Source organism: Nilaparvata lugens, chromosome 1 (assembly GCF_014356525.2).
Source record: "Nilaparvata lugens isolate BPH chromosome 1, ASM1435652v1, whole genome shotgun sequence".
In the NCBI taxonomy this organism is placed as follows: Eukaryota; Metazoa; Arthropoda; class Insecta; order Hemiptera; family Delphacidae; genus Nilaparvata; species Nilaparvata lugens.
Genome location: NC_052504.1, coordinates 92,832,119 through 92,858,558, shown reverse-complemented (window position 1 = coordinate 92,858,558; position 26,440 = coordinate 92,832,119). Strand labels below are relative to the sequence as shown.

General features: G+C 34.8%; 1 protein-coding gene across 1 annotated transcript in view; it reads left to right on the top strand.

Annotated features, from left to right (window-relative positions):
* The window catches only part of LOC111043344, a 468,499-nt gene that overhangs the window by 346,762 nt on the left and 95,297 nt on the right, over nucleotides 1–26,440 (top strand). Inside the window, exon 2 of the mRNA XM_039419622.1 lies at nucleotides 10,465–10,601. Coding sequence (XP_039275556.1) covers nucleotides 10,465–10,601 — 137 coding nt within the window. The remainder of the gene's footprint in view (nucleotides 1–10,464; nucleotides 10,602–26,440) is intronic.

Genomic DNA, 26,440 nt, shown 5'->3' with positions numbered 1-26,440 from the left:
CCTACTGAGCTCTAGCCTTTGTTTTATTGTATATTTATGATAGATAAGCTTAAGATTCGATTCAATCAAATCAAGATCAAAATCTCGCACAACAGAAATGAGACTTAAGCTGGGTTCACACCAAAGTTTTCAACAAAACGTTAATAACTCAATTCTTATAGATTCTATTGAACGGAACTTGACAAACACATATGTTCATAATATGATAAGTTATATTTCAATCTAATAGAATCAATAAGGATTAAGTTATTAACATTTTGTTGATAACTTTGGTGTAAACTCAGCTTTAGAAACTCTGGTCAGACCTGCAATAACCTACTGATGTGAAACATGAAACTTGACTGCTATAGACTGTCTCGCTCTACGTGTTGAGGAGAGGGATTATCAGGAAGATTTATGGTCCAATGTTTGTATGAAATAAGTAGAGAATTCGCAACAACATTGAAATAGAGAGAATTCTCCAAAAAGAAGACATTATGTGTTTTGTTGAATCGAGACGAATATCTTGGTTGGGACATGTCCTAGGAATGCCTCCCACACAAAAAATGTTGAGGCAACTGTTAGAGGGACGGGTGGAAGAAACACATAGGAGATGAAGACCAAGAGGGCGATGGATTCAGGAGGTTGAGGAGGGAACGTTCAGTTAAACAGTGGATAAACGTTTAGTTGAAACGTTCACTTGTAAACGTTTAGTTGGAACGTTTACTTGTAAACGTTCAGTTGAAACGTTTAGTTTTAAACGTTTAGTTGAAAACGTTTAGTTGAAACGTTCAGTTGAAAACGATTAGTTGAAACGTTTAGTTGAGAACGTTTTGCTGAAACGTTTAGTTGAATAGAGAATACAGATGGAATTAGAGAATTCAGGATTTTCGTTAAATAATAATTATATATTGGATAGAGAATAGATTGGGAGAGTATTATACAGGAAGTCAAGGCCCACCCAGGGCTGAAGAGCATCGAAAGAAGATGAAGAATCTATTAACATTTAACCGGCTTTCGTGCAACCGGAACTCAGTGTACTAAACTTGATTTAAAAATACTACACTGTCTTCTCCATTCAGCTTCATCAATACTTTGATTATAATGATGGTATAATAATTTTTTGGAACTATTAAATTAAGTGGATTCACCAAGTGATTCGATCATATTCATCCCTAGTCGTTAACCTTCAGAGTCTACTGTTTTTCAGGATAATACCTTCAAATAAATTCTCTCACGGATTGAAAATGTGGTGTTTGACCGCGTGAAATTGGAACGAGATTGATTGCGTGAAATAGTAACCAATAGATTAACAGCGTGGAATTGAAACCAGTTTGATCGCGTGAAATTGAAACCAGTAGATTAACCACGTGAAATTGAAACCAGATTGACCGCGTGAAATTGAAACCAGATGGCCGCGTAAAATTGAAACTAGTAGATTAACCGCGTGAAATTGAAACCAGTAGATTAACCGCGTGAAATTGTAACCAGATTAACCGCGTGAAATTGGAACCAGATTGACCGCGTAAAATTGAAACCAGATTGGCCGCGTGAAATAATTGAAACCGCGCCGGAAGTGCAGCCGTAATGGAGACATCGGAAAGAAGCGCGAAAAAAGGCGAATTTAATTAGCTAAGAACTAGGTGAAGTACACAGGACAGAAGACACTCATTAGGTCGATATGTGCTTAGGGGCTTAACTGTGAGAGGAGAGCTCTCCACCGCCTCGAGAGATCCATCTGCAGCTCTCATTAGAGAGCAAGCCGTCCGTCCGTCCGCCCACTACTTAGCAACCAGCCAGGATCCTCCACTCGCTTTGTTTGAACAAGAGAAACTAGATATCAGCCGCCGACGCCTTCACATTTCCCACCCCCCAGCACACACAGAAGTAGGAGAAGAAGATGAAGAAGAAGAAGAAGAAGAAGAAGAAGAAGAAGAAGAAGAAGAAGAAGAACGTAGGAGAAGAAGAAGAAGAGGGAGAGGAAGAGGAAGAGGAAGAGGAAGAGGAAGAGGAAGAGGAAGAGGAAGAGGAAGAGGAAGAGGAAGAGGAAGAGGAAGAGGAAGAGGAAGAGGAAGAGGAAGAGGAAGAGGAAGAGGAAGAAGAAGAAGAAGAAGAAGGAAACGAAGAAACACACACACTCACATCATCCCAATGTTGCCGGAAAACTCAGTTTCCTTCAAACATGCATGACGTATCATCATTTTCGCTGACGTTGCAGTTGCCACTATTCTTGACAATCACAACTCTCTCTCGTCTCTCGATTCCAAATATATTTAAACCAGTCGAAACTTTCTCGCCAACTCACAGTTACAGCTACTCGCTAACTCAAGTTTCTCAAGTAACTAAAACTGTTATAGCGAGATTCACTTACTGGCTAATTTAGACTACGTTTCTCCAGTATAACTAACAAACTGTTAAAGCGAGATTGACTTTGGGGTTTCTGCGTACAATTGGATGGGATACATTGATGTTTTATCTATGAAGTAGGGATGGGTATCGATACATCGATGTTTAGAAACATCGATGTTTCAACATCAAACATCGATGTTTACTGTTCGATGTTTTTCACTTATCGATGGTTTTACCTAGACATCGGTCATTCGATGTTTTTCCCAACAAAAAGGAATTTTTCAATCAGGCTCTCTGTATTCTTATGTGAGACTGTTGGATACTCTTGAAGATTTACATAACTGTGGCCCTTGTCAAGGTTAGATACCTATTTATAATTGAATAAGAGGTCGGATTTCTCGTTTCTTAGGAAGAAAGAGTTTTTCTTATTACAAGTGCTTTCCTCAACATACGTTTAATACCAATTATTAATCTAGCTCTAGAATAGAGGTCCTCGTATTGTATGGAGTGTAGATAGCCATAAAAAACACCTCTATTCATTCTCATTTCCTAAATAAAACTATCAGGTATTGAATGAATACGATTATGAGTAACAATGATTGCTAAAATTAGCTTAGGATGAAATCTCAAGACAGAATCTTCGAGGATATCCCGAGAGGTTTCTGACTCAACTATTATTGGATTTTCTTTTTTATATTCGATAAAATATCAATCTCCATTGATAACGTAGAGTCTGATTACCTACAACTACAAACAATTTATTAACTTACAGTTTCGTTGCTGCCAATCAATGATGTTCCTTTATTGTTAACTACTTTTTAAAAGCTCTGTCCCTTTCTTTTACATGCACATAAAAAAGGAAATTGATTTCACTATCTGAGTTAATCTAAGGATATAATAGTCTTCCGTGAAATGTACGGCAACACGTCGATGTTTAAAACATCGATGTTTAGAAACATCGATGTCTACTGTTCGATGTTTTTCACTTATCGATGTTTTAAAACATCGATGTTTAGAAACATCGATGTTTACTGTTCGATGTTTTTCACTTATCGATGTTCAGGAGAAAAAAACATCGATGCTCAAAACATCGATGTTTTGTCTTTCGATACCCATCCCTACTATGAAGGAGGCTGACAGGTTGAAGTGGATATCAAAACTGTCAGCATCAATTGAATGAGGAACATTTATGTTATCTAAAAAGGAACCTGATAGTTTAAAACAATATAGCTGTATGGGGGAGTACTTCTATTGCATTATAGAGTTATTGATGTCAGAGCATTTAGAGATAGTCAGAGTTGGTGCGGGTATTCAATACCTTGAAAGGTGCGTACTGACTCATGCACCACAAACACGATCATTTCACTATAATTATAAGCTGATTATATCTTTATTTGTACAGAAACAGTAATATAACGGTATAATAAGCTTAGCATCAGCTGATGAAGAGTGATACGCGCGTGTTCGTGGCGAATAAGTATGCACGAACCTTATGACAACTAGGACCCATACATCATCTATATTGTCACGTTATTCTTTATATTTAAATAACGTTTAGCCTCCTGCTTGGCATCAGTCGGTAGAGCATGAATATTTGATATAATTATATAATTAGGTCGTGGTTTTTAATAGGATTCAGTCTCATAAAATCTTTATAGGCCCAGGTATGAGCTTCCCCTATAACTCTTGTAATTCATTAAAAAATAAATATATATAAATAGGATACTTATACTATAGTGTTGAGGAATTAAAATAAATTGCACACCATAAACAATTTGATTATTGAACAAATAATGCAAAAAATAGATCGAGGCAAAAATATATAAAGAGCGATAAAAATAATAAATAAAAATAGAACAATAATTTAAATCAGTAAAATATCACAGGCTAAACTTTATATTCTAGATTTATGGCACGAATCATTACCATGTGCCTTTATCTTAAAATCATATGCATCCTTTTGCATGTAGCTGCGATGTGAGCTTGCTAATACTTGTCGACTTGGACAATTCAATTAAAAATAGGTTCTTTAAGATCAACTTGATAAATTAGCCACTAATAATCCAAATATATATATATATTAAATACTCTAGTACTTAGTAGATTTCCTTGTATTGAATATATATTTTATCTCAGGGTGCAAGATTCGGCACCTGACGGAATAGGTAGAGCCATTCATCTAGTGAATTAGAGCTATAACAAACTATCGCAAATTATATTGCAAAAAATTAAAGATCATATGAATGTGTTTTAATAGCCTAGATTTTATACTTCTTTGATTCAATGGAATTTTCTGAAATGTATTGATCTATTTTTCCTTCAATAAAATACCTTTAATACTAATTTTACTTGCGCAAGTATTTCTTTATTAAATTCTTAATTTATAATACAAAACCCTTTCGACGAGCTAGCTTTGATTATTGGATAGATTCGAAGCACTAGGGCGCCCATCACTAATTCAATATTTATCACTCACGTGTCGAAAATCTTCTTATAAGCCGCCGATGTCGATCCAACTCCTTATGGTCCTGGAATACGGTAGCCGGAATCGTCTCTTCCAAGGGGTTATAAATTTATTTGAAATTGAAAATGACTTCTGCTTTACAATAGCATCACAAAGTCTTTTAAGAAATTTAATAATTTGATTTAACTTTAACTTTTACAATTTATTAGCAAGGTACTATGCTCTAAAATATTTGGGGTCCTCTCATGGTGGCATTTGGCTGGCGAGTGCTGGTTCTCCTTTCTCAATTTTACAAATCTTACTTCCGACTTTCAAATTAACATAAAATTTGAATATCTTAGTCCTCCGCCATTTAGGTTCAAATAGGTCGTACAAAAAATATCAAATTATTACTCAGGTTGTGCGTTTAATAATTTCTTTGCCTTCGAGCCATATCGATAACATAGACTATACAATGTTTTAACATAAATCCATAACATTTATATAATATATAGAAATATTTTTGAATTGGCCTACAGTTGCCGCCTCTTAACTGCCGTTGTGCTATTGGTGCATGCAAATTTGATTCAGTATTCATGCGCCTGGTACCTCCTATTTCCTGAATACACTTAATTATTTTTATTAGGTTTTTTACTTATGCTCTCTACATGCTAGCTAATATTCTATACACTAATATTTGTTTCATGCTACCTGATAGTTAGCCACGTGATCATGTGTTCTTTCACATTGCATACTGTTTTGTTGCAATAGAGCTCTGCCAAGGGGTTTTGGTCAGATTCTACGTTGCTCGATTTGGTCGATCTTTAGGTCGCCGATCCCTGAATGCATATACCTAACCTCAATCTTAAAAATATTTTATATAATAATATATTTATTAGCAACAAATCCTTTCAAATCCTTTTTAGGTTTTTGTACCGTTTAGCCAGAACAAGCTGATGCTATCTAATCTTAATTGTTATCTATTTGGCGATATTAGCCAGTTACTTTATTTCAGACCTATTACTATTTCGGTTAGGGATTTTTATCTACCCAAATTCGATATTTTACAATATATATATATAAGCCAAATAGCACTCACTCACTGACTGACTGACTGACTCACTCGCAGAACTAGAATCTACCGGACCAAAAACGTTCAAATTTGGTAGGTATGTTCAGTTGGCCCTTTAGAGGCGCACTAAAAATCTTTTGGCAATATTTTAACTCTAAGGGTGGTTTTTAAGGGTTTAAAGTTCGTCTTTTAGCATGTATATTCTTCTCATTCTCTTGATTACAATTGAAATGTCCATACCATGTGTCAATATAGAACTATAATCTAGAGAGAGTACCTCTTCGAAACAGTTGTTAACTGGTAACTAAATTATAATTTTGTCAGGTTGGCATTAAGTTGAGTTGACTTTGTTAGGTTGGCACCAAGTTGAAGATTGAAATGCATTTATCGCGAAAAATTGATTGGGCACTGCTACTTCAATCCTGAGAATATCATATTACTAGCCGTCAGTCTCGCTTCGCTCGCCATATCCGTTTAGCCAGACGTTTAGTCTGGACCCCCGACTGGATCGTCCTACAAATGAAAAATGCAGGCGAGCGAAGCGAGCCTGCTGATCTTATTCTTGGACGATCCAGTCAGGGGTCCAGGGGTCGGAGCCCCCTTGCTAGACGGATACGGCGAGCAAAGCGAGCCTTACGGCTAATACTGGTATAAACGGGGAAGAATCAGTTGTTTGTTTAAACCCAATATGATCAGTGCGACCATGCATTGACCATGCATTCCTTGATACGGCCCAGTAGTCAACGTATTTACGATTTGAATCAGCTACACTATTTTTTGTCAATCATCACTAAACCATTAGTTTAGCGAATAGCAGAAGTTAAATCACTGGTTTAAATCCAACATCGTGAATACCCTTATACTTGAAGTTAAACGACAAAAGCATAGTAGTGAGAATTTGAAGATATGCTGGAGAGTGGTGAGGGGAGACTGATTGAGTTCATCAATGTTTTAATAGTATATTTTGCACCTAGGGCCGGAAATGAGACTTTTCCGGCTCGAAATCGGTTTTCAAGTCCGAGGCCGATTCCGAGGACTAGAAAAGATTGAGAGCTGGAAAAACATTTTTTCCCATGGTGAGAACGTTATTTTTCACCACACAGAAAAATAAACAATATAAATATGAGAATAATTGTTTATTAGGCACTTCCAAAAGCAAAACAGGAATGTCATAGCTCTAGCAAATCTGAGGTAATCTGAATATCAGGAAATTGTCTAAGTACTTTTATTTTTTATTCTGATTTGTCTAAATAACCTAAAAGATTATGTTCAATTATGTAAGAGGTTGAGTTTATACTTTTTATTCTTCCAAATGACAATAAGATGATGTTATTATAAATGTTTTGATTCTTTAATAATAAACACAAATAATGAAAAGTTTTTTGATCAGCTGTTTTAGCACACTTGAAATTTGGCCAATCTGTATGTCAACGTCAACAATGCTTGTTGTCATTGACTTCGGAAGTTTAGGTTAGAAGTTCTATCCTACTCTGAAAATCGAATTTGAATAGTTCATAATATATAATATCTTATCTGTATTTTATTCATCCAAATAAAATGATAGTATCTTATTGCAGAATACTTATTCAATTCTAGAAGCATAAACTGATTCCGTTTCATAAACTATTTGTAAAAACGTTCAGCATCATGGATATTGCCCAAGTAGTTCCAAAATTACCCACCAGGTCTCGTGATAAACGATTAAACGCAGTACGATTAAACGCAGGTTTTAGGTTAGATTCTATTATACTCTGAAAATTGAATTTGAATAGTTCATAATATCTTATTTGTTTTTCATTTATCCAAATAGAATGATAGTATCTCATTGCAAAATAATTTATTCAATTCTAGAAACATAAACTGATTCCGTTTCATAACTATTTTGTAAACACGTTCACATCAAATCAGAATCAGCTGATTTCAAGGTTATTTTACAGCCCTAGGGCCGTAAAACTTCTACCGGCCTGGTCAGAAAACAATCATTTTCGGCCTCCATATGACGCACGAAAACCAGCTCATTACATCCAAGTGGGGCGAAAACTTTATATCGGAAAATGGTGGTGATGAGCCTTTCAGTATTATGTGGAACTTCTTTTAATGTGATTCTTTTTCAACAATTTAAACTTTAGTATGTTGTTTATGATACTTGAATGTGTATGATATGGTAATCCCAGGAGAAATGTGGGGTTCAATGAAGTTTCAAATAGGTGTTAGGTTAGGTTAGGTTAGATAAGTGTTAGTGCTATTAGATGAGGTGGATGTAGTGGAGCAGCACCCAGTCAAAATCAACCAGGGAAAAACTTTTGGAGAAACATTTTTGGCGAAACACTTTTGGAGAAACTATGATTACAAGCTTATTCTGTTTCATATTCCTATCGTGACACACAGTGACTTCATTCTCGCTCGAAGAACTCGACTAGATTCCAACCTAATCCAAAAGCATCAAGCTCATTTCTCCAGCGAAGGAAGTATTCGAAAACACACTAAATCGAACGAGTCCTGATTCTATCAGACAACAAAGAGCGATTCAATTTCGATCGCTGTTTCTCTCCAATGCAAGTTATAGCACCGTGCAGAATATATCTTTGGAATAGTAATGAGCTGTAGGGTTTGAGGTTCGGTTCTGGTATAAGCCAAAATAAATAAGAAATCGTAAAGTGAATGAGAAAGCAGAAAGTTTGGCGTTAGTGACGTTGCAACGCACGCATGCCACAGTAAAACCTTGGCATAATAAAGTTGCAAACTTCGCAAGTTTTCATGGTTAAAGCTCTACTCGTTCCGGAATATTTCAGAATATTCATCACATTTCGTCTTGGAAACTTCTCGATAGTTTAATAGATTTCTGAAAATTGTTGTCTGTAATAAAGCGAATGATCCGAGATCGTTTATTACCGAATTCCCGAATCGAGTCAATAATAGAAATTATTTTACGAGGTCGTAATATCTGAGGTTCGGTTCAACTTGCGAAAATTCATGATTTATGCAACCCGTGTTTCCTATTTGATATTTATTGCTCTTTGAAATGTGGATTTTAATCTCTCATTATTTATTGTCGCATAATTTCAAACTATTTTATTTACTTACTACCATGTATCCCGTGCTTCGCAAGGGTCCATTTTATTTATTTATTTATTCATATGCAAATACAATTCAGGTAAAAACAACAGGCATTTGCCCAAAACTGCTTCAAACCTTAATTTGGAATGCACAGTCTAAAGGTTATACTACTTACGTAACTTAAATGATAATTTGTACAAAATTTTGAGTCTAAAAAATGTATCTACTACAATTTTGAATTTATAAGATTGATCAATTTCCAAATACAAATCCAAACAAAACTTTTCCTTCACAATTGCAAAAACAAATTGAAATTTTCACTTAAATCCACAAACTCATGACGTGAGATAAGATGATAGCTACTGGAAAGAACATGACAAGCCGAAAACTTGACTTGATGAAATATTAAAGAATTTAAACCAGGCCTTCAACCATCCTCGGTTAGTTAGGAATCTATATGCAAAATTTCAAGAAAATCATTCCAGTAGTTCAGACGTGATAACGCATCAAACATGATTATCCTATCCCGTACGTGTATAAACCAGTTCTTTCCTTCATTATAGTATAGATGAAATGTGAATTCCAATTTCTTATTATTCACTGTATTTACTATTTCGAACTGTATTATTTACTTATCACAAAGATTTGAAAATTCTCCCATTATTATTATTGAGAAAATATTTAAAATATCGAACTTTGAGAAATAAGCTAAGTTGTTGAATTGGATTCTGCTCAAATTGGGGCCATTCGCACCATCTATTTCTAACGCTAATCACATGAAGGTATGGTCGCATTAAATATAACGTGCTTCATTCCAAGTTTAAACCAACAGCTGATCAATCTCTGTTCTCTGTCGTACTTGGAATTGAAATCGGCCATTGAGGGAGCAACCTATAAGATTATTACATACCAATGCCTTTGTAATCTATAGTATTACAAATATATAGATATAATATCTCGTGCTAAAATATCCCAATGGCGGCCTTCAATTTTAAGTAAGAGCTATCATTGGCAAGGCATAGGCATTGTGGGTCTATATCTCTTTAAGGTCTTTGGTTCAAACCGAGATGGTGCATATGAGCCTTGGAATTGTTTTTGTACCTACAGTAGAACTCCAATTTTCCGAACTCCGACTATCCAAAACGCCGATTATCTGAATCACTTTCAGAAAAAATTTGTCCAAAAAAAGTCTAAGTGCGCTATAATTCTTCCTCCTGCAATGCCAGTATTTGCGCGTTCGCTCACTATTGTCCTTCCCTTGTACATAAGTAAATTTTATTTATATTTAAAACATGTGAAAATATCATGATTCTTTCATTTAATTCAATAAAAAAATAGTGCAATATCAAAACGTAGCTTTTTTTCTCTCCAATGTCAATTTTAAAAAAAAAACTGCGAATATTTGATTATTCGAATGGGTCCCGGTCCCCATTAATTCTAATATTTGGAGTTCTACTGTACTACTTAGTAGCTCTGTAGGGAAAAGTGAGAATGCAAGTATCTCAAATGCTACATTTTTGAAAGTGTCATGTCGCCAGTTTAATTGTTGTTGTCTGTTTTGCAGTTGTACCAACATTGACGTTGAGGTGCTACCAGTGTGGCCAATACAACGACGGAGTCGGTTCCATCACACCATGTATAAACTACACTGAAAGACTCCATCTCAAGGACTGCCCAGCTAAACTATCACAAAACTGTATCGTAAGTGAACAACTATTATTACTTCAATCTCAAATCCAATGAACGTTTTTCTCTCATAAATTTTACTCATAGAACTTCAATCTCAAAGCCAATTAACTCTCTTATCAATTTCACTCATAGTACAAGGTTAACATACGAAAACATTAGAACAGTATGGGAGAAATTCATAAAAGAATTATATGGAAGAATTATGGAAAAGCAAGAAAGTGGTATATGTGGGTTTCTTTCTACAGTGTTTTGAGAAACTCCATTATATTATAGAGTAGTAGAATATACATACTATACAACTATATCGGGGACCGAGCTTCGCTCTGGAGTACAGAAGCATAAAAAATGTATTACGAAATAAGAAACTATAATAACACTAGCCGTCAGGCTCGCTTCGCCCGCCATATCCGTCTAGCCAGGGGGCTCCGCCCCCTGGACCCCCTACTGGATCGTACAAAAAAGAGATCAGCGGGCTCGTCTACATTTTTCATTTGAGCATGCTTCATTCCATCAGAAAGTCAAAGAACTGAGAAAACGCAGGAAAGCTGAGAAAACGTTGGAAAAACGCTGATACTGGGTGTATATTTGATGAAATATTAAAGTCACCTCATCACAAAATTTTTAGACCCTAGCTAAACCTCTGTACCAAATTTGAACATTTTCTGTCTATTACTTGACGAGAGAACGCTAATTTTGAGCGTATATTTGGCGTTATTTAAAATTCCTTTTAACACAACATTATTACACTTTAGCTGAGCTACTAAATTTGAACAATTTCTGGTTATTTGTTCTCGAAAAATCTGAGAAGCGAAAAAACGCTAATTTTTGGCGTATCTTTGACGTTATTGCGAATTCCTTCTAACACAACATCATTAAACCCTAGCTGAGCTTCTGTACTAAATTTGAAAATTTTCTGTACATTTGTTCTCGATAAAGCTGAGAAAACGCTAAAAACGCTGGAAAAACGCAGATTTTGGGCGTATCTATGGAAATTTTTCCAAATCCGTTCTTAGTGCGCCTCTAAAGGGTCAACTGAACATACCTACCAAATTTGAACGTTTTTGGTCCGGTAGATTTTTAGTTCTGCGAGTGATTGAGTGAGTCAGTCAGTCAGTCAGTCAGTCAGTGAGTGAGTGCCATTTCGCTTTTATATATATAGATATAAAAGATATAGATATATATAGATATATATAGATATATAGATATATATAGATATATATAGATAAATATAGATATAAAAGCGAAATGGCACTCACTCACTGACTGACTGACTGACTGACTCACTCACTCACTCACTCACTCACTCACTCACTCGCAGAACTAAAAATCTACCGGACCAAAAACGTTCAAATTTGGTAGGTATGTTCAGTTGGGCCTCTAAAGGGCCCTAAGAAATCTTTTGGCAATATTTCAACTCTAAGGGTGGTTTTTAAGGGTTTAAAGTTCGTCTTTTAGCATGTATGTTCTTCTTATTCTCTTAATTTATGATTGAAAAATGTCCATACCATATGTTAATATAGAACTATAATCTAGAGAGAGTACCTCTTCGAAACAGTTGTTAACTGGTAACTAAATTAATAATTTTGTTAGGTTGGCACCAAGTTGAAGATTGAAATGCATTTATCGCGGAAAAATTGATTGGGCACTGTAAAGTAGCAGTGCCCAATCAATCAGAGCTTTTCCTGGAAATATTATATTACTAGCCGTCAGGCTCGCTTCGATCGCAATATCTGTTTAGCCAGACTTAAGTCTGGACCCCAGACTAACATATGACTAACATCAGACTAACATCTGGATCGTCCTAACATATGATAAAAATGCTCAAATGAAAAATGCAGGCGAGCGAAGCGAGCCTGCTGATCTCATTTATGGACGATCCAGTCGGGGGTCCAGGGGGCGGAGCCCCCTTGCTAGACGGATATGGCGAGCGAAGCGAGCCTGACGGCTAGTATTTATATATATTCAAAATTCATACAGAAATGTTCTATCTAATCACATTAAATTGAGATTGATTCCTCGAGGAATGCGAAATTTCCCTCACAAAGGCCCAGTTGCACAAAAGCCGGTTAAATTTTAATCCTGATTAACTTCACTTGAACCAAATCAGAGAAGACCATTTAAAAAAAATGGATCTACTGGAATTAATCAGGATTAAAAATAACCCGGCTTTTTTTGCAACCGGCACTAAGTACCTGATTGAATGATTGCAACAGCTGAGTCATAATTTTGACACAGTCCCACACACATGAACTCGCTCCCTCACTTCCATCACCAACAGACGACGAAATAATTATTATCAGCAGTTTTTCCAAAGATGAATAATAATTATCCTTTTAATGTCCTCCAGCGAGTTTTCCCAGGGATGAGACCTAGTGCAATCGAATCTTTATATTATATAACTACTTTGTTCTGAATTTCGTGAGAATCGTTAGAGCCGTTTTCGAGATCCGGTGAAATAGAAACATATAAACATCAGAACATCCAAACATATAAACAGAAGTTGCTCGTTTAATAGTATTACTCACTCGCTCACTCACTTTTTTACTATCCACAGCTGTCTCAGCCAAGGATGTATTATCCTTTTAATGTCGTTCAGCGAGTTTTCCCGAAAATGAGACCTAGTGCAATCGAATCTTTATATTATATAACTACTTTGTTCTGAATTTCGTGAGAATCGTTAGGCCGTTTTCGAGATCCGGTGGAATACAAACATATAAACATCTAATCATCCAAACATCTCAACATCTAAACATCTAAACATCTAAACATCTAAACATCTAAACATCTAAACATCTAAACATCTAAACATCTAAACATCTAAACATCTAAACATCTAAACATCTAAACATCTAACATCTAAACATCTAAACATCTAAACATCTAAACATCTAAACATCTAAACATCTAAACATCTAAACATCTAAACATCTAAACATCTAAACATCTAAACATCTAAACATCTAAACATCTAAACATCTAAACATCTAAACATCCAAACATCTAAACATCTAAACATCCAAATATCTAAACATCCAAATATCTGAACATCTAAACATCTGAACATCTAAACATCTAAACATCTAAACATCTAAACATCTAAACATCTAAACATCTAAACATCTAAACATCTAAACATCTAAACATCTAAACATCTAAACATCTAAACAGAAGTTGCTCGTTTAATAGTATAGGATGAGTGGTCTCTAATGTACAGTACTTGACAGTTATACGGCATAACTCGAGTGAATTGAGAAATTAATGCATCATGAAGCCCGTCTCTATCCACCAACTTTTCCAAGCTGATATTCGCATCAAGGGAAAAATAACATAAATGGAGATAGGAAGCTGGTTTCCAAAAAAGGTCGCATTAGTTCAGACAATGACGAAAACAATGCTGAGCCAGCAAAATTTTCGCAAAAAGCTGTTTTAATCTTGTCGTTATACGTGGCATTGTTTCATTTTGAAAATGGTATGTTTGGATACCATTAATAATAATTTGCGAGTTCTTCGGCGCGCAGAGACGGCAAGAATTTCATGAAATTATGTTGTGTGTCATCCATCTTGCCAAGCTAAACAGCGCAAATGGCCTGTACGCTCTCATGAATTGGAGAGAGAGCTTCAGTCTCGCTAAATAAACCCAGTTATTCCTTCACGTTTTCTGTCTCATTTCATTACACGCTGTGGCGGCGCAGTTACAGTGGAATCGAATCGTTTCCAGTCTCGAATACAAATAAAAGTTCAATACCAGCTTCCCATTATTCGTCTCCAATGGAAGCATTATAAATTTATAGATCTATTATGAATGATTGACTTCAGACGTTCCACAATTCAATGGCAGCCTTTTACAACATTGTCAAACATTTAATTTGGTTGCTCAGCACTGAGTAACTATTCTAATTTATTGAGTCATTTTGTATTCGATTTCCTATCGAACAGTGAAGGTCAGTGGAGAACGAATGGATAGATATAGTTATTATCTATAATTTAGTAGGGTTAGTTGAGAGTTTTGAGGGTTAGTGTGTATATTTCTGGCTTCAAAATTTTCTGAAATAACTTAATTTATTCAAAGTGCGGTGATATTAAGTGCAAAATTTAACTATAATTTGGTATTTCAATCATTCTAAATTCAAAATTTCTAGCTTATATATATTCTTGGACAGAACTTTGAACTTTAAATTTCCTCAGTAAGAACATAACCTATTTTTTTGGACAACTTTATTATTTATCAAAATTTGGGAACAGAATAGTTTTTGGCTATGCCTGTTGTTCTATCCCGATCATATTCATATGATTTGTAATTATATCAACGAATAAATAAAATAAATAAATATATAGAGGAATACATTGATAGGAATTGGAAGTATGATTCTACAGTATACGTTTCAAAACATCTCGTTCATATTCACTGATGCTATTCATAATTAACTGACTTATCTTGTATTGAGGCGTTTGAAGTCATCTCCAACCCTAGAGATAGTGATCCACTGATGTTATTCCTATTAATTATATACTGGCTCATTTCATATTAGGGTATTTGAATTCATTTCAAACTTTACTATAGACATGATTGTGGAATGAGTGGATAGATACGGGGTTCATGAGTAGGGAGATTCAAACTTTACTCTAAACATGATTGTGGAATGAGTGGATAGATACGGGGTTCATGAGTAGGGAGACATAGAAAATTGTCGGAGATTGAAGGTATGATTGCTTAGTCGATATTTTAAAAATATCTCTGTCAATTATAGCATTGGAGCAGATCAATTTTCTTTAGCGAAGTAGACTGTGTACGATTTTTTCTAACTAAACGATTTTTAGACCAAATCGTGATTTTTTTATGAAATAATACATCATATTTCTTGCAGAATCAAAACATGACTATAGCACATGTATAATTAGAGCTTTATTCAGGTCATTGCAATGACTATTATTCATTCATGAATTCATCAATACAATTATAGATCATAATGGCGTAGATCAAGCTCTGATTTGTGGTATGGAACCACAACGTATAACTTGAACCGCTGTGCTCATTCATTCATATATCTTGCGAGACAATGGAAATATTATTCTCTCATTGGTGTGGAGCTCACCTGCATCTGTGGGTCCATTCATTTATGTGAGCTCCACACCAGTCAATGTTAACAATTCACCACTGATAACTCTCAAACAACAGGTGAAACGTGCCACAATATAAGTAACGTCTTCAAATAAATATATCTTTATTCTGGTATCCAATAAAATGTTTATTGCAAGAATTTCAGAATACAGATGGAAATAAACTGTAAGTTACATTTGTTCGAATTCATGAATAATCATTATTAAACGGAAATTCCAATTAAATTCTGTAAATCACCCCGAAGATGTATACTGCTACTGTAAATATTGACAACTGGCTAAACAGCAAGATGGAAATTCGATAAGCGCTACAATACAAAATTATTTGTCAGCCCGGGAATCGAACCCAGTACCTCCTAATTGCCGGTCAGGAATGCTTTCAGAATTTCAGAATACTGTTTGTAGAATCACTCCAATTTGTTCCGGGAGTACACTAATATTATTGCATAATATTCAAGACCAATGAATTCATTCAGAACCTCCCATACACAGTAAACAGTATACAGAATACAGTATAATAAAAGATCCGTATCAATCTTGAACACATATACAGAGTTATCATAAAAGAATGGTGCGGTTTCGAACATGGTTTAAAGAAAAACCAAATTACTTACAGTTGATGTTGTTTATTCATCTAATTTGTCGTCTAAGGCAGTTTTTTACATAATTGATAAATTTAAATATGTGCGCCTTTAGTCGTTCGACAAAATATCCAAACGATAATCAATTTCTCTCCAAACATTCGCTAACATTTCATTTGTTATGGTTGTCATTGCTTCATTAATCCTGTTTTTAAGTGGTTCAGGTAGATTTTTTCTTGTAAATTTACATCAAAAACATTGTTTATCCACAAGAAATCGCGAACTGAACCACTTTAAAACAGGATTAAAGAACCAATGACAACCATAATCGAAGAAATGTTATCGAATGTTAAGAGAGAAATTTATTATCGTTTGGACATTTGTCGAGCGACTAAGGGCTCACTTATTGAAAGTTATTAATCATGTAAAAAAACTGTTTCAGACGACAAATTAGGTGAATAAAAACATTAACTGTAAGTAATTTGGTTTTTCTTTAAACAATGTTCGAAACCGCACCATTCTTTTATGATAACCCTGTATTATGTTCGATGAAATTGCACCAGTAACATTTCTCATCCAAAGACTGCTGTTTACCACACGAGAATAACAGAGATGGAAGGTCCTCTTTTCTTTCTCAGTGCAAGAATAAAATAGAAAACACATTAGTTATGATGGGAAGTAAAAATTAGTCCAACGAGGACCTATAAAGCCTAACCGTTAGTCCATTAAAGAATCATTTGTCATTTCTTATTCTATCGGATTAGGATGGGTATGGGAAGTGCTCGTGATGAATGAATCCCTGTCACTTGAATGAAATTTCTTACACCGACTGGAATGAATAGTGGTGGTGGGTGGAGTTTACGCCACCCTACTGTTTACCACTTAGATCGATTCAGAATAATTCCAGATATAATAAGCTATTTGTTGGAGTTGCTAACGGATGGAATTGACAGAATCAGAACAACTGAAGCAATTTCGGAAAAATTAAGCAATTTTTCTACTCTCACTTTATCAATCTTCAACGATCCAACAAGGATCGGAGTTTTGTTGGAAACAATCTAAGATTTTTTTCTTCTTTAGCTTCAATCATTTGATTGATAGGCAGCTTTCCATTGTTTCTCACATTATCAAATTCCAACGATCCAACAAAGATCGGAAGCTTTATCGGAATCAATCTAAGATTTTTTCTTCTTTAGCTTCAATCATTCGATTGGTAGGCACCTTTCCATCGCTTTCTGTCAACAGCTGTACATTTCAGTTGGATGTAGCTAAGATTTATAGTGGACTGAAATTGTTTGTAAAGTTTTTATTTAATTCAAATTTAATATGAGAATTGATTGATTAACTGATTAATTGGTTGATCTCTTAATTGAATATTTTTTTGATATATAGATTGATTCTTTATTGATTCATACAATAAGTACACCATCAAAATTCACAGTATAGACTGGAGATAAAACTAAAAGATTGAGAAGAAGCCTACATCTACATTCATGAGAGAATTGAACTTTTAGGTTCAATCCTAAAGTTTTTCTCCCAATCATTCAGATATGAATGAATGGATGGGACATTTAGCAGCAACGGAATTCTTCTATAGGGGAGAATGTACTTGCCAAACTCAATTTGAAATCCTAAAATTATCGTCACTAAATTCTATATCGAATACTAGCCGTCAGGCTCGCTTCGCTCGCCATATCCGTCTAGCCAGGGGGCTCCGCCCCCTGGACCCCGACTGGATCGTCAAAAAATGAGATCAGCGGTCTCGCTTCGCACGCCTGAATTTTTCATTTGAGCATGCTTCATTCAATCAGAAAGTCAAAGTACTGAGAAAACGCAGAAAAGCTGAGAAAAACGTTGGAAAAACGCTGATTTTGGGCGTATATTTGATGAAATATCAAAGTCACCTCATCACAAAATTTTTAGACCCTAGCTAAACCTCTGTACCAAATTTGAACATTTTCTGTTCATTTGTTATCGATAAAGCTGAGAAAGCGTAAGAAAAACGATGGAAAAACGCAGATTTTGGGCGTATCTTTGGCGTTATTTCAAATTCGTTCCAACACAACATTATTACACCCTAGCTTAGCTTCTGTACTAAATTTGAACAATAATTTCTGTTCATTTGTTCTCGATAAATCTGAGAAAAAGCAAAATACGCTAATTTTGGGCGTATCTTTGACGTTATTACAAATTCCTTCTAACACAACACTATTACACCCTAGCTTAGCTTCTGTACTAAATTTGAACAATTTTCAATTTTCCTCAGACCAATATGCCAATTTCATAACACCTGAATTCAGCTCGTTGCTCGAATTAGTCTACGAGTGTGAATAAACTACAATCTTCCACACTCACACTCTCTCTCTCTCACACACACACAAAAACTCTCTCAATCTCTCTCATTCGTACACATTTCTCTTTCTCCCTCACACTTTCTCACTCCCTCTTCCTCTCTTACTCACTTTCTCTCCCCCTCACACTTTCTTCCTCCCTCTTCCTCTCTTACTCTCTCTCTCTCCCTTACACTTTCTCCCTCCCTTTTCCTCTCTCACTCTCTCTATTTCTGTTTGAACAGAACTTATTACTCGACTGGATAGAGCCTACATTCTCTTGAAATAGTGGAAAACGTTCCTAAAGGAGTGTTTTTCATCGATTTCTCAATAGCTTGATAGTGAAAAACGTCCTCAAAACCGTTCCGCGATATAATATCTGTTGGCACCAGCTGCAGCTTCATTCAATTTCGATAGAGAGAACTTTCTAAAATTTCAATTACCCGGCGTCGCTATAATTTTTGCAATGGAAACCAGATAGTCACTACTACGCGAACTTCGAAGTTGATACCACTGCGGAATCTGACAGTACAATCTGCCCGTCTATTGTGTAACAATGTAGACAAATATATTGTAGATTTTCTCCACAGAAAGTGAAACGGTGGAAAATGGAATTCGAAAAGAATGACAGAAACCAGAGCCGGATTGTAGCAACTGAAAAAGTCGACTGTTTGCTGTCTGAAAAAGGAACAATTTTCCATGTTGTAGCCTACTTCTCTGTACAAGAGTTTTGTGCGCAGTTCTGTATTTGTACACGTATTATTGAAATTACACCTTACACTTCCTTCAATCATTTCTACTTTTCAATTCAATTCATTTTCCTCATTATCATTCTTGATTCGCTTTTAATTACATATTTAATCACAAGGATTATTTTTATTTTGAGTTTTATTTATATCTAATTAAATAAATGTATGTATCTCGGTTTAAGTGCAGTAGCATATACTTATATTTATTTTTTGTAAAGCTTTTTTGTATTTTGTTTTTGGCAAATAAAATTCATTCATTCATTTATGAATCATGCTTCTTTGAATAGCTACTTACGTATCAAATATTATGTACTATACAGAGTGGGTGAAAAGTCCGAGAATGGCTTAATATCTCATACACAAAGGTAATTTGACGGTGGGTGTGATTGGGGATCCTACTCAAATTGAAAAAACTACTTTACAATGACTTTAAAAATCTGGTCCACCATCTTGTATCCGCCATATTGAATTCAACTTCATTTTTTTAAATAGGAAGGTGGTCATGCGATACATGATTTCGATAGGGAATTTCAAGAAGAAATGAATGGTGAAAACTGCATATCGATATCTCAAACCGTTTCGGAAATATTCACATTATCAATCAATTATATTCAAAGCAGAAAAGAGAGAAAAAGTCTGAGAACGGCTTAGTATCTCATAAAAAGAAATGATTCCAAGGTGGGTGTGATTGGCGATGTTACACGAATTGAAAATACTACTTTATTATGACTTTGAAAATCCAATCCGCCATCTTGGATCCGTCATTTTGAAAGCAACTTTCTTTTTAAATAGGAAGGTGGTCATGTGATACATGATTTCAATACGGAATTTGAAGGAAAAATGAATGGTGAAAACCGCACATCGATATCTCAAACCGTTTAGAAGATATTTACATTATTGATTCTCATACTGTACTTATGCATGTGATCATAAATTGAATCATCATTTTAAAACTATTGTTTGTAATGTAAAGGATATCATTTCGTTATTATATCTAATTAAATAAATGTATGTATCTTGGTTTAAGTGCAGTAGCATATACTTATATTTATTTTTTGTAAAGCTTTTTTGTATTTTGTTTTTGGCAAATAAAATTCATTCATTCATTCATTCATCCATTCATGTATTTCATTTCTGATTTGCATGGTACTGATTGATAATGTGAATATCTTCTGAACGGTTTGAGCTATCGATGTGCGGTTTCCGCCATTCATTTTCCTTGGAATTCCGTATCGAAATCATGCATCACATGACACCTTCCTATTTAAAAAAATAAAGTTGCTTTCAAAATGGCGGATTCAAGTTGGCGGACCAGATTTTTAAAGTCATTGTAAAGTAGTTTTTTTCAATTTGAGTAGGATCCCCAATCACACCCACCGTCAAATTATCCTTGTGTATGAGATATTAAGCCATTCTCGGCCTTTTCACCCACCCTGTATGATTTACTTTTGTTAGATACAGTCAAGTGATGCTGCAACTCATTCCTGCACACAGGCTTCGGCCCATGCATGCAATTATTTATTATGTATTTTGTTTTGTTTATAAATTTACTGTATCTGTGAAATAAATAAATAAAAAATAAATAAAGTAAATTATCACAAAATATGGATATGAGGAAGCTTATACTTATATGATCTTCTTCTACTTCCTATCAGGGTTTAGGCATCAATCTCTGCCTGTTCCAAACCTCATATCCGTCCATCTTTTCCTTAGACACTAACTGTCTCTGTTTGGTAGATAGTTACTGGGGAGGATATTATGAGTATTCTTCCCATTGATAAATGTGATCAATGCTACACCAATTTATGTAGATACAAAACAATATTATCGTAATATAATTTCTAAACTGCATTTCATTTTTTTTTCATATCATGTAGATTTCGAAAATTATTATTCCAGTTTATATTATGTAAATTCATCATAAACTTTGCTGAATTGTAAGCTATTAAATAAGTGTATAAGCCAATATATATTGTTATCTGCATAAATAAAGCACTCGCCTCCTGGGTTGTAGTTAAACACCAATTTCGGTAACCTATCTTATACCATTCTATTTACATGATAATGGTACCATTTTAATTTATTCTTTTGAAATATATATTTTTGTTTATAGAGAAGACGTTGAGTTGTTTGCTTATCACAGTAATCCTCAGAGAATTGTCTCTGTTGCTGAGACTTCACATAATCATGAGTATGATACTAATGATATATATATAGGATCGAATCAATAGAAAGTCGATAGAATAAGAACTAGAATCTAGTGACTAGCAACTAGTCATCGGCTCATGCTATACCAATTAGATTTTACAGCTAACTCGAATCCTTGCATTTCTTTAAAAACTACTTAGAACTCGCTAACAATCGCTAGATTTCATCCAATTAACCTAATAACTCATTAAATCACTTCGCTTATATAGGCTACTTGTTTCGAATGAAAACATATAAAATTTTTAGTACCCTTCATATATCTGACACACAATAAGCTTTGGTTGACGTGTGAGGCTCTTTGAACCTTTGGATCTTTGAATCCGTCCCTTCAAAGCGTAGTACCCGTTTAAGATATTTTAAAGTTTTTATAAAACGGTACTAAAAGTTTTATTTGAATGAAGTAGTCTATATGAGCGAAGTGATTTTATGAGTTACACTAGCCGTCAGGCTTGCTTCGCTTGCCATATCCGTCTAGATCCGGACTGGATGGTCCAAGAATGAGATCAGCAGGCTCGCTTCGCTCGCCTGCATTTTTCTTTGAGCATTTTATCATATGCTAGGACATCCAGTCGGGGGTCCAGACTAAACGTCTGGCCAAACAGATATGGCGAGCGAAGCGAGCCTGACGGCTAGAATATAATATTCCCAGGATTGAAGTAGCAGTGCCCAATCAATTTTTCCGCGATAAATGCATTTAAATCTTCAACTTGGTGCCAACCTAACAAAGTCAACTCAACTTAATGCCAACCTGACAAATTATTAATTTAGTTGCCAGTTAGCATTACAACTGTTTCGAAGAGGTACTCTATCTAGATTATAGTTCTATAGTAACATATGATATGGAAATTTCAATTATAATTAAGAGATTGGGAGAAGAAGAATATACATGGTAAAAGACGAACTTTAAACCCTTAAAAAAACCCTTAGAGTTAAAATATTGCCAAAAGATTTCTTAGTGCGCCTCTAAAGGGCCAACTGAACATACCTACCAAATTTGAACGTTTTTGGTCCGGTAGATTTTTAGTTATGCGAGTGAGTGAGTGAGTGAGTGAGTCAGTCAGTCAGTCAGTCAGTCAGTGAGTGAGTGCCATTTCGCTTTTATATATATATATATATATATATATATATATATATATATATATATATATATATAATATATAGATAGAAGATAGATAGATAGTATAAACTCAATAGTCTTGGTCATACTGGATACTTGTTTTGAAGCTTAACCAGAAATCTCTTCAAAATTTGATGAGAAACTTCATGGACATCCATGCATCATGCTTCATTCCAAACAATGCCTCAATAATAAAGCTGACATGCATCTCACTCCAACAGAATAACATGACAGTAATACTATGCACAGCAAGAGTATTGAGTTGTTGGCGAAGAATGTGTAGGAATTTTTCGCCGAGAAATAGTCATTCCGAGCAGAGGCAAAAGGGGCCTTGCCTCGGGAATTTAATCTCTGAACGATTCTTCTGCTTTATCCAAACCAATATCTCACTCCACTGATCCTTTTAGACGTTTCAATGAGATTAGGGGCCCCAAATAGCCCCGGCCTCCCCATAATCATCTGTAAGTTTCCCAAAATCGAGATCGCTTACTATGCCCCCAGTTCAAGCCTTTGCCTTCCTTAAGAACAGTGGTTAAGCGTCAATGGCAGACGATTCTGAGAGGCGTCTATTCTGAAGAATATTTCCTTAGCATTGATGTTGTACTCTTGTATTTGTGTCGAAACGTAGAGGGGTGACATTCATTTCATCCTGTATTTCAGTTCATCCTGATCAGCTGTTTGATCAACTCTGTTGTTCTTTGGCCTGGTTGCACAAAAGTCTGTTGAATTTTAACCATGATTAACGCCACGACAACAAATCAGAGAAGTCTTCTTCTCGACATAATCAACTATGGAAGCTTTTCATGATTGAGATTCAACAGGCTTGTGTGCAACAAGGATAAAGAGATCATTATCTAAAATAATCAATCCATTTCGAATATCATCCTATTGCCATTTAAAATCAGAAACGTAATCTTTCTCGCCGAGCCTTACACCTTTGAAATATAATCAAACAGAACCTTTTTAGGGTTAGCTATAGAAATCTAGAGGTACTGAGACCATCCCGCGTAGAATTATTGAAAATTTATGACATTTTAGAAGCCTACAAATACATTCCATATTGTCTTCAGATACTGTTTTTGGTGAGATATAGATATATTAATCCATAATAAAACACTGAAATATTGTCTAAAAATATCACGAATTCATTAAAAAGTTACAAACATGTTTCAACATCTATGGTGTCATCTTCAAATCGAAATCAAATCAAATTTATTGCCAAATTCATATAAATAATTCACAAATACATGGAAACCAAAATTCAGTTTCATACTATGGGAATTTACTAACAAAATTACAAAAGCTTCCATTGAAACTAAATAATAATCTAATATACAATATTGGCTTTGCCAGAAAAACAAAGTTTCTATTACTCCATTTTGTATTTCCATTCATCTCTTATCTGTATACTTTTCTCTTCTTGTAATAAAAATGGAAATAAAAATGAAAATCTCAGTACCCTTGTTGAATTATCTAATCACAACATGTTTCAACATTGATGCCATTTTCAAGTGAACTGGGATAAAAAGGGTACTGAGATTTTCATTTTTCTTTCTATTTGTATTTCAATTGTATGTAAATCAACACATAACCAATTTGTAATGGTTATTTGAAAAAATTAATGATTAGTGAATTTAGTCGATGAAGAGTGTTTAGGGATTGTTTCATGAGACCGTGATTGTATTTCATGAACAAGAGTATTCGAATAAATTATGTAGTGCTACAAACCACAATAACTGTTAAGGTACGCGCCGCGAACATGAGCAATTCACTTTTAATCAGCTGACTATATCTGTATTTATACAGAAACGGTAAGATACAGATATAAAAAGCTTGGCATCAGCTGATTAAAAGTGAATTGCTCATGTTCGCGGCGCGAAAATCTGTACGCACCTTTAGATTTAGATTCTTTTTTTTCATAGGTCATTTCTTCATTTCCATTTTGTTTTTGCTGGAGATCGTTCCAGGTGCCTTTAAACATTGACAGCGTTCCATCATACGTGTAATTTTGAAAAAACCCTCCAAACAATTGATTGAAATTCTCAGAATACAAAAAAAGCTGTATTTATCATCAATTTTCAGGCAAAGTTGAGGCTTGATAGTTTTCTCTTCCACTCAGCTTAGCAACTGTTGCCGCTACACTCGAAACTTTACAAGTATTCCTAGAAAACATTCGTATGATTCGTTTGAATGTGACTGATTGCATCAAACGAACTGTTGAAACATTTATGACAGTAACATTTTCGCCAATGACGTCAGTTTTCAATCCTCTTTGAAAACGCTTTACTGATGTATTCAATTTTTTTAATTGAAACAGCGGATGATATTTATCTGAAGCAGATGCCTGAAACGGTTATATAGATTTTTGTCAAAGATTTAATCTAAAATGAAATCATTTTTGTTGTTTGTTGACATGTCATTGACAACATGAAATGATTGAATGTTTGTGGATTATTTAGTCATTTATTCATTCAACAAAGGTAGGCTGAAAATATAAATATTCAGAAAAAATACTTCTGCCCAAATTTTCTCCTGTCTCAAAGAGTCCAAATATTATGTAGACAGACCATATTGATTTTCACACCAAAACATGATTCAGAGGCCCGGGTTCAAATCCTGGCCCGGGCAATGTATTTATCTCGGGCCACTCCCGTGTTTCGGATGGACACGTTAAGCCGTCGGTCCCGGTTGCCCAAAAAGCAGTCGTTGGGTCATGTCAGAGGCCCTAAAATTGATCAGTTGCGATCTGAAAAATCTGACACCAGACCTGAGCCAGCCAGGTTACACGATATTATTATTATTATTATTTATACCAAAACATTAATCTTGAAATTACAAATGAGAATAGAACTAAAAATTTCATATTATTGACCACTAAATGTATCTGTGGGCATAACTCACGTGGTTATCAATGCTATATTGATTGGGAGAGGAATATGCCTCCTGTATTTCTGGTATAATACCTTTGTTGAGATAGACCTGTCTAGATTATTCAATGATAAATAATGCAAATTTCATCACTGATTATCATACTTGATAAACACTATCTTTCTCACGTAGTAATCACCTATTGAACTCTGCACTAATAGCATAATATATAATATGTTGTGGAATTTTTCCATATCAAGTTGAAATTTAAGAGATTTTGTCAGTTCCACATAATTTATTTTAGCCAAACTGTAGTTAACTATACTATAGGCGTTAACTGATCTATATACCTAAGGCGTTAGACCAATTCACTTTTTCAATGCACTTTTGCACTTTCAATGCACTTTTGCACTTTCAATGCACTTTTGCACTTTCAATGCACTCAATGCACTATTTCTGTTATACTAATTGGTCAGTCCAACCTAAAAAAGACCACTGATGATGATGCCTTAAGTGTAATGAATATTTTGGCTGAAATAAATTATGTGTAACTGATAAAATTATTTTCATTCCACCTTGCAGGCTGAATGTCATTGTATCCTGTCCATGTTCCTCAGTTTTTGTGGAATGTGAAAATGTCAAACCATAATCCCAATTCTAACAGTTGCTAAACTGTAACCGTTGCTACTTTTTAACATGTGTGATTGATTGAATTTACCTATCCATGCAGGCTGAATGTCATTGTATCCTATCCATGTTCCTCAGTTTTTGTGGAATGTGAAAATGTCAAACCATAATCCCAATTCTAACAGTTGCTAAACTGTAACCGTTGCTACTTTTTAACATGTGTGATTGATTGAATTTACCTATCCATGCAGGC